The 10434-nt window shown below is 44.8% G+C and overlaps 1 protein-coding gene across 1 annotated transcript; it reads right to left on the bottom strand.

Moving 5' to 3' along the window:
• Positions 1-4810: 4810 nt before the first annotated feature.
• Positions 4811-5623, bottom strand: LOC122125538 (vomeronasal type-1 receptor 4-like). Its single transcript, XM_042700068.1, has one exon. The coding sequence runs from the start codon at positions 5621-5623 to the stop codon at positions 4811-4813; it is 813 nt and encodes a 270-aa protein (XP_042556002.1).
• Positions 5624-10434: the final 4811 nt, after the last annotated feature.

The raw sequence follows: 10434 nt of genomic DNA, 5'->3' as shown, positions 1-10434 counted from the left end.
TACTTAAGAAGCTCAGATCTGAGGATTGTGGTTCAAAGGCATCAGAAATGTCCATGAGGCTCATTTTCAATAAACTATCCACAGAATGTACAAAGCAGAGCTGTGGCTCAAGTGGTAACACACTAGCCTGGAGCGAAAGAAGATTAGCAACAGTGCCCAGGCCCTGAGTTTAAGCAAAAGGACAGGCACATACATAAACACACACACACACACACACACACACACACATACACACACATACACACACACACAAATCAGGGTAAAAATGAAAGAAATGGAGATTAAAATAACAATGTAAAAAAAAAATCAGTGAAAGAAGCTGAGCTCTGGTGGCTCACGCCTGTATTCCTAGCTACTCAGAAGGCTGAGATCTGAGGATCATGGTTCAAAGCCAGCTGATTCAGCAAAGTCCATGAGACTCATCTCCAATCAACCACCAGAAAACTGGAAGTGGCGACTGTGCCTCAAGTGATAGAGTGCACACCTTAAGCTGAAGAGCTGAGGGACAGTGCCCAGGACCAAAATTCAAGCCTCAGGACTGACAAAAAAAAAAAAAGAAGTGAAGGTAAGAACTTTCCTTGGGAAGATAGCTAAGACTGACAAGCCTTCAACCAAGAACAGTGAAGACATCAACTAAAAAAACTACAATATCATAACAGTTAAAATTCAAGTTGTCACTGAAATATATTAGAAAAATTAATCCAACACATTAGTAAACATACAAGAAATGGATTCACCTCTTTGCATGTTTGACCCATCAGGTTTGATCCAAAATGACTTTAGTCACCTAACTTCATCTTTAATCAAGCAGTAAATAGAGTCGCTGATGGGTTACACCAGGTGTTCAGAGTTACCACCAATGCCTCTCAGACAGGTTCAAAACCTAGGAAAGGAAGAATGCTAATAAAATCCCTCTCAAATCAAAATGAGAACAGACTAGAGACAGGATTAGACACCTATTTCCATGAAGAGCACAGATGTAAAATATTTAATATAACATACCTGCAAGAAATTTCAACAATGCATTTAAAGATTATGCACCATACCCACATTGCATTCCACCCAAAACTGCAAGTGTGGCTCAACCAGTCCTGGATAATTTGAAGAGTAAGACCCTGGACACCTGTGGCTCGCACCTGTCATCCTAGCTACTGAGGCTGAGATCTGAGGATCACAGTTCAAAGCCAGCCTGCCCAGAAAAATCCAGGAGACTCTTCAATTCCCTACCAGAACACTGGAAGTGACACTAAGCTCCAAGTGATAGAGTGCTAGCCATGAGGAAAAGAGCCCAGGGACAGCTCCCAGGCCCTGAGTTCAAGCCCCACTACTGATTTCCCACCCACACCCACCAAAAATTCATTATAACAAGAATCCATCTGCTTTAAAGCTTTCTCTGCCAAGGCACTATCAGCTGTAAGAAGTGAGTAGTTAGGGATTTTAATGAAGTAGAAACAATGGGAAGGTAGATACAGTCTGACAGGGACCTGACAAGGCAAGATGTGTGCAGTGTGCAATAGTGGCCAACATCATGCCAGGCCTCAGGTGTGACCCAGGAACAGAAGCCAGATGGCGCCTGTCCTAGGGGTCAGTCAATGGTTACTCCCATATCTGAACTAACATGAGCACTTCCCCTCAAAACCTCCCCAGGACTTTCTTGGCCCTTCTGAATTCTGCTGTTTTCATCACAATGGCAGCGATTGGCCAGGGTGGTTGTTTTGTGAGGATAGCAAACAGTGTGGCCTGCTCTACCAGCAGGAGGTGCACAAGGGATGGGCCCAGAGCCCCCAAGCTAAGGGTGCAGGGAGTGAGGGAGAGCTGACCTCCCAGCTGGTTCACAGGCTGACCCATTTCTCCTGGAAGGCTTTGTCAGGAGCTTCAACTCATCTCCAGGAGTGAGAGGTGAGCATGTCTCATCCCTCCTGGATATTGAGCATAGTCACCAGGTGCTGCTGTGAATGAAGCCAAGTCAGGAGCTGGCTGTGAGCTCTGGCTGGCAGGTGTGCAGCAGGGGAGCAGGATTAGGGTGGCCAGCCACTGCTGGCAAGGACACAGGGAACAGGAAAGGGATTCATACAAGATAGTGGCGTAGAACCGAGGGTGCTCAGGAAGAATGGAGAAAGAGATGGAGAGAGGCAACCTGAATGTGGGAACTCTCCAGAAGTAACAAGTCCAGGCAGGGCTGCATGTCAGCATGACGATGGGCAGGTGTGCTTCCAGCGGACTGCAGGGATGCATGGGATGCAGAGCCTAACCTTGGGCTGAAGAGCTCAGGGACAGTTCCTAGGCCCAGATTTCAAGCCCCAGGGCCGACCAAAAAAAAAAAAGGAAAAGCGGGAGGAGCATTGCTGAGAGCTGTGGGTTAGGAGAAGCACGGGGTGTGGGTTGTCTTGGATTTGAATCCTGCTCAAGACAGAGGGTAAGATCAGTAGAGGGTGGGGTGCTCCTGGGGAGCGAGTGCTGACAAAGGGTGGATTGGGGACAGGGAAAGCCTGCTTCCCCTCACAAGGCAGGGAGCTGGTGGAGGACACATGCTGCCCCTAGGTCTGCAGGCTAAGTCCACATCCACACTCTCCAAGGTGACACAGACGGGGAAGACCTCTGGGGACGTGAACACCAGGTTCAGGAAAGGAACAGGTGTGTGTGAGGTTAATGATGACACCACACAGCTCCCCAAGGAGACCAGAGCACGCGTGTGCTGGGTGGAATGACTTTGGGCTGGATTAAGGGCATGGGGCATGGAGGGAATCTAGCTAAAGCGAGTGTGGGGGGAGGGAGTGCAGGGACGGCAGGGCCTGTGGTTCAAGCCTTTCTGTGGTGGGGTGGCTGTGGGAACTTCAGGATCAGGAGGAGGCGCCTGGCTCAGAGCCCAGAGTCCACTCAGCACCTGGCATAGTCTCTGGCTGACTCCTGGTGGCAGGCCTGCCATCTGCTTGCTTTCCTTTTCTGTGCTGGTCCCAGGATTTGAACTCAGGGACTGTGTCCTATCCCTGAGCTTTTGTTCTCAGGGCTGATGGCTGTCCCCGTGGCATCAGTGCTACTTCTGGCTTGCTGTCACCTTTCAATTCATGCTTGAGAAGAAAAGGGTGGAATTGGAGAGCCCTGGATAGGAGGCCCCTCCTGTCATTCAGCACAGCAGCCCTAACCTGCACCCCAGAGGCTGTGGTAAAGTGACCTCATAACAAGGGACATGAGGAGCACTGCAGGAAATGTCACAATAGCCAAGCAAGGGACATTCTCAAGGAGCCTTCGTGTTTTAAAAACAACTTTATATTAACAAAGGTGCTTTTCAGAAGTACAATTAATGTGCTTGTTGAATTAGCGGAGTCTAGATATTTGTAACATAGACTGCCAAGAAAAAGAAAGAGTTGTGAAAATAAATTATGTGTAAGAAATAAGCAAGGACAAGACTAACGGAGTAACTGTCAGGAAGGAGTCTTGATGTTTGTGGTTAGTGCTACAGCAGCAGGACTTCCTTCCTTTCTTCCTTCCTTCCTTCCTTCCTTCTTTCCTTCCTTCCTTCCTTCCTTCCTTCCTTCCTTCCTTCCTTCTTTCCTTCCTTCCTTCCTTCCTTCCTTCCTTCCTTCCTTCCTTCCTTCCTTCCTTCCTTCCTTCCTTCCCTCCTTCCTTCCTTCCTTCCTTCCTTCTTTCTTTCCTTCCTTCCTTCTTTGCTGGCTTGCCCTCTCTCTTCTCTGTCTGTCTCTGTCTGTGTGTCTGTGTCCCTCATTCTCTGTTTCCTTCTTTGTGCCAGGCCTGGGGCTTGAAATCTGGGCCTACAATCTGTCCCTGGGAAATTTGACTCAAGGCTAGTGCTCTACCACTTCAGCCACAGCACCACTTCCATGTTTGTTTGGGTTTTTTTTTTGGTGGTTTATTGGAGGTGAGAGTCTCAGAGAGTTTTCTGCCTAGACTGGCTTTGAAATGTGATCCTTTAATCTGGCCTCCTCATGAACTCAGAACACAGGCATTAATCACCACACCCAGCTGCTATTTTCTTTTCTTTATTTTTTTTTATTGTGAGAATACCCTACAGAGGAGTTACAATTATATGGGAGAGATAACGAGTACGTTTCTTATCAAGTATCGTTGCCTCCTCTTTGTTTCTCATTCCTATCCGTTCCCATACTCCCGCCTTCCCCCAACCTGATTCCCCCCCACACCAAAGTTGTAAAGTTCATTTTTCCACATAACGACTGTACATCTCATTGTTGCAATGGGTCCACCTGTATCCCTAGTTAAATGATTTGTATTTTCCCTTCCCCTCCACAAAATATATCAACATCAAATACAGTGAAAGCATGGGTTATACTGTGGGGGAGGGACATACAAAGCAACATAGAAATCATCTTATAAATATGATAGAAACAATTGCCACCTGCTATTTTCTTTCCAACTACTTTCTTCTCCAGAACAGAAAGGGCTTTAAGAATTATTTGTTTCATTGCATAGGGAACTATTAAGAAAGAATGAAAAAAAATCAAAAAACTCAAAATGGAATTAGGAACACATGTTAGGTGAGTTGAACCAGTTTATCTTGAATTTGACACAACTACCAATTAATGGGGCAGATTCTCTGGAAGAAGTTGACATGACCTAATAAGCATTATTAAAAAATCTAACATTTCCACTTTCATAAAATTTTGTGGGCCAGCACAATAGAGAAAGATGAATACACAAACAGATATATAGCACACAAATGCGCAGATGTGGACCTGTGTACACACTTCTATCTCTCAGCAGATGACTTTTACCTAGGTATGGAGATTGTTGAATGGACAAGCAAAGTTCAGCAGAGATGCAAGCTTGGTGGTCCTCAGGGGAGGACCATTTTCTTCTTCTTTGTGCAGGTGAAGAGGAGGCTGCAGGGAGTGGAGTGTCCGCTCGTGAGAAGGAAAGGGCAGAGGGATGGGAAACAGCCCATAGTAAACACCGAGATATGGTGCAGCACAAGGCTGGGGTTGTAAATCACAGACAAGCAAATCTGACAGATGCAGGACACGGTATAAAAGGAGACAAAGGCACTCAACAGGAGGAGGATGATTATAGTAGCTCTGGACTCCAGAGAGGCTCTAGTGGAGACGCTGATCCTCTGGATGTGTCGCATTCTCCGCTTGTGTCTGTACAGGATAAAAAGCATGGAGGTGCTGGCCCAGAGCATGAGCCCCAGACATAGAACATCAGGCAACGAGAGCATGGCCACATACAGCACATCAGCAGCTGGGTCGTGATGTACGGAAGAACAGTATCCATAGGCCTTAAAGCTTGTCATGTTGTGGTATGCTTTGGGTCTGGTCATGAACTTGAGATTAACAATGCTCACCAGGAGGAAAACCCCCCAGCTGAGGTAGACAGTGGAAACAATGTGCTTGTGGGCTCTCCCCTTCAGCCCTGCCCACCTGGAATGCCCCTGGCTGATGCTGAGAGTAAGGAAGATGCTCAGGGAGCAAGTGCTAACAATCGACACCCCCCTGCCCACTCGGTGAAGATAGAAGACCATTTTGCACTCCACATCATTGAAGAAATTTCTCCAGCCCCAAGCCACCATGGTTTGGGGAACACTCCTACACAGAAAACTTAGGAAGTTGGCCACAATTAAGTGCCTAAGAATCAAGTCTGTGGCTCTCATCCTGTTCCCCATGCAGGAAAGGAATAGACAATGGGAGAGAAGAGACAAATTACCCACAAACCCAACCACAGTCTGGCCTAAGAGGATCACCTCCATACACACATGAGCATCTCCCATCCTCTCTGTTCCTTGAGTCTCATTCAGAGGCCCTGGCTTGGGAAACTGAGGCCTGCATGGTGCCAAGGGAACACAACATTCTCCATCCAGCCTTCAAACCACTGGAAATACTCTCCTACTGTCTCTCATGTATTAGGAAAAATCCAATTCTATTCATCCATTGGGAAGTGGAAGATGACATGTTCAGGGAAATGGGTGAACCTGGAGAAATAGCATTAAAGGAAGGTGAGTCTGGTTCTGAGGTGAAGGCAGCTGCATTTCTCCTCTGTAGAATCATATCTAAGATTCTAAATAAGCAAGGCCCTAGTGGATCAAGACTGTAATCCTAGCTACTCAGGGGTTGAGACCTTGAATTCCCAATTCAAAGCCAGTCCAGAGAAGGAAAGCCTCTGAGACTTTTCTCTCAAGTTAAGCACCAGCAAACTGAAAGTAGATATGTAGCTCAAAGTGGTAGAGGCCTAGCCTTGAGCAAAAAGGGCTCAAGGAACATGGACAAGACTCAAGTTCAAGCTCTCTGACTGACTAATGAAAGAAACATAAAACATGCCTGACGTGTTCCCGGGGTCACATGCACTTATACTTCAATACCCTGGCTGCAGGAGTGGGTCCCAGGTGTCACCCTTTCCTCAACATGGAGCCCACATTTCACAGAAGAAATACCAGGAAGATGAACCAGGTCTGCATTGGGGATGTTGGGGGTTAAGAAAGAGGTGGATGTCAGAGACAGAGAGGGGGCAATTTTAGGGTCAAATCCCATTCTAGAGTCACTTATGTGAACATATCTTCCACAGTCCATGGACAATCAGAATTCCTCCTCACTTGACATAAACCAGGACAGACTCTGTGAGGGGAGTCGAAGTTAGGAACCAACAGGACATGGGGGTGAGGGGCTTGGAACCCCTGTTCTTTTCACTGTCCTAACCCATTCCTATCCTTCCCTGTTTCTTTGTTATGCAACCGGGTTCAATCAAGAATCCTTGCTCCTAAGGTGATATCTTACCCAGAGCATGTACCTGGAGTCTCTCCTGCAGGCTGCGCCTCTCCAGTGGCAGTGAACACAAGTGCTCGCCTCTTCTCTCAGGATGTGCATGGCAGGGTTGGTCATTTCTGAGATGCACATGGGCACTTCAGAGCTACAGAGGGCTCCTTAGATAGGGGTCCAGGCAGGCCGCAGCTGAGATTGTCTCCTGCAGGAGCGGTGATTTTCCCTTCACCTGGGGTGGCAAGCCAAGTTCTCAGTAAACTTTTTCTTTTCTCCCATGTGACATTTATCAAGACACTTTTCACTTTTATGTGGGTGCTTCTCCAGGGGTCAGGAGAGTGGTGCAGTCGCTTACCTCTCCTGGATCCCAGTAGGCCAGCAGGAGACACTGATGCTCAACTTGAGATGACTGTCTGTAAACAACCTCAGCGGTGTGTAAGCCATGTGTCCCCAAAGTTTCTTACCCAAAGTGTCCCTTGCTTTTTTTTTCCAGTTCTGAGACTTGAACTCAGGGATTGGGCACTGTTCTTGAGCTGCTTTTGCTGAAGGCTAGCACTCTACCATTGATGCCACAGCACCACTTCTGGCTTTTTCTATGTAGGTGCTGCTGAGGAATTGAACCCAGGGCTTCATGCATGCTAGGCAAGCACTCTACCACTGAGCCACCTTCCCAGCCGTCCTCATCTCAGTCTCCTTTTGTTTTATCATCATATATGCTGTTAGAAAAGAAAAATGGAACCCTGTACTGATGCAAACTCAGGAGCCTGATATTAAAGAAACAAGGTTCAAAGCTAGCCTGGTGAAGAAAGCCCATGAGATTCTTATCTGCCATTCTTATCTCCACTCTCTATTGGTAGAATGCCAGTCTGGAATAAAAGAGCTCAGCAACAGCATCCAGGCCCAGAGTTCAAACCCCTGGACTGGCACAAAAAAAGAAAGAAAATAGAATGAGACATTCCTGTACAGGAATTTCTTTGGCAATAATGGCCATTTTTTTCTTAAAATGTTTTCATCCCTAGAGACCCCCTTTGGAAGTTAGAGGTAAGCATTTCCTGCATATTCCTGAAAGCAGGGTGATGCGTGATCTCTTTTCGTGCCTGGTTGTTTCTGAGGAGATAGCTTCCTTCTCTAATTCCCTACTCATTTTCATTATTATCCATTGTGATTTTGAAGCAGAAATTTGTCACTTTGCTCAGGAGAGGATCATCAGTGACTCCTCACCCTGGGTTTCTGGTCTACTTCATTGCATGTGACTCGATTCCTCACCTGGACCCTTCTGTTCTTGCTGACAATTCCTTGTTCTTGTGTGTTTCAAGAAAGTGCATTTGCCTTTCTGTGTCTGACTACTTGCATTTTCCACAGCGATCTGTTGTTCTACAGATGTGGCAGCAGATGACACAATTTCCTTCCTGTTCCTGGCCTAGTCATACTTTGTGATGGAAATAGGCTACATCTTCTTTTTTGTGTGTGTGAAACAACTTTTTCTTAAACAGCAAAGCAGAAATGCAACACAATTTTAAATATTTGTACATTTAAGTCACAAAAGGGATTCAAAATGTTTGCAGTATGACTATTACATCTTCATATAGTTAAAGTCATTTATCAAATCATATACTAACACATAAGATTATCCAATGATTAAAGTAGTTCAAATCTAGTAACCGTAAGCTATATTAGTGGATCTCGTTTCCTAGTATAATATGTTAATATTACTTCTGATATTTTTTCTGGGCCGACAGTAAAGCTCTAAGGTCATCTTGGACCCCTGTGCTCACTTGAAGGCACATACAAGGAAAAATTGTCATTTGAGTTCAAAAGTTTTAATGTGTATCTGGTTTAAAACAAACACCCAAGAGACAATGAGTGACACTTGGCCTCGACATTTTAAGGGATTTTTTTAATGTATCTAAAAGCTAAAATATAAAAGAATAAAAGAGATTAATAGGAGGCTTAAAAAATTACTAATGGATATCTGGATATAAAGTTTAAAAGTAAAATTGTTCTTAACATTTGCCTCAAAGTAAAAAAATTAGGATTACTATTCCTGTTTTTTCTTATATGTTTTTTAAGTTTCCAGCAAGCCAAGAACAAAACACAGAGGATTCTTATAAGTTTGTCAGATGTAACTTTGGCTCTTAATACGTTTCAGGTAAGAGCATGCTTAAAAGCTACTTCTATGTTGACCACCTTGTTGCTTTTAATTGGCGTAAAGTGGCTTTTTATAAGACTCATTGATCTGCAAACTGGTTCAAAGCCAACCCGGGCAGAAAAAGGTCCCTGTGAGACTGTCACCTCTACTCATCCAGCAGAGTGCTGAAAGAGCAAACAGAGTTGCTTTGGGACTCATAGTGGCAGAGTGCTAGCCTTGAGTTGTAGAGCTGAAGGACAGCACTCACGTCCAAGTTCCTGTCCAGCAACCAGCTAAGGAAAATACAGATAAGACAGTTATCCCAGTGTAGAGAAGACATTCCTGGGACAAGAGCAATGGAGGAGCATCCAGAGGCAGTAAGCCACTGCTTGGATGACAAAAATGTCAAATCCTAGAGTCATTTGTGCATGACCCTTCAAATGTTGGTCAGAGCAAGGAGGTCATGGGAAGATAGGTTGTAAGCATGCCTAATATCCATGACTATCTACATTGTAGGGACAGAAACTTGTGATAGTACTAAAAATCTAAAGTTATAAAATGTGGGGGATAGTTTAAATCCCAACCCCTGTATGTGCCAAAAGCCCTAATTGGCAATAGCTTTTAAGCTAACATCAGCTACATAAAGTTTATCTGCTCAAGAAAAAGTTTGTAAACCTAGGAGTGTTTCTATTAACATCTGTATAAAGGCCTGAACAGGTGACTTAGACATTGTTAGGGTCACTAGAGGTGGCATTCCTAAAAGTGCTTTTACAAACCAAAGTGCTAAACAAGCTACACTGCTGTAATTAAAAAAAAGAAAAAATCTGTGCATTTGTCAAAAGTTGAAATATCGTTCTTAATGACATCTAACCCTGGTAACCTCTTTGTAAAATGGACTAAGGTTATAGGTTCCTGGGTAGGTAGGATCAACACCCCTGAGTCAGTTTGAAGAAGTTACAGATGAATCTTCACCCATCATCCCCTTTTTCGAACAAGGGACCAAAGTCATAAAAAAAAAAATGTGACAAAATAGACAAAAAAAGACATGGAAAATAGTAGTACAGGCCTGAGCCCTCTATATCTGCCTAAAAAAGTCAGCCTTATTTTAAAAAACTATCTAATTAAAAAGGTTGTCATCTTGGTCATTTGTTCTGGGTTATCATCTAAATAGTCTAAAAAACTAGTGGGCCACAGCCAGCCAAGCCTATGTATTACTTGTATCCATAACCAGTCTGTGTAGAAATTTACAGCCCTGCAAGAGGTGTGACAGTCCCTTGGAGCCACTGAGAGACCCTGCTGCTGCTGCTGATACAGCCCGACAGTCACCTGGAGGAAATCTACATCATTCCCCTGACCACCTCCACCATGGAAAAAGTAGACTAAACTCCTGCCTGATTCCATTTTTTGGATGGCTTCACTTTGTCCATGTTACCATATACCTACTCTAATTTTGTTATGGATACTCCTTTTACTGGGAAGACTAGCAAACATTGTATTGCTCATTCCCTACACTGCTTTGCCAATATGGGACTTCCTAAACATATTAAAACTGATAATGGTCCGGGATATGTTGGACAAGCTTTT

This window comes from Dipodomys spectabilis, unplaced genomic scaffold, assembly GCF_019054845.1.
Source record: "Dipodomys spectabilis isolate Male_0828 unplaced genomic scaffold, ASM1905484v1 ptg000266l, whole genome shotgun sequence".
Taxonomy (NCBI): domain Eukaryota; kingdom Metazoa; phylum Chordata; class Mammalia; order Rodentia; family Heteromyidae; genus Dipodomys; species Dipodomys spectabilis.
Note: the sequence above shows the minus strand (reverse complement) of the source record. Positions and strands in the feature narration are given on the sequence as shown.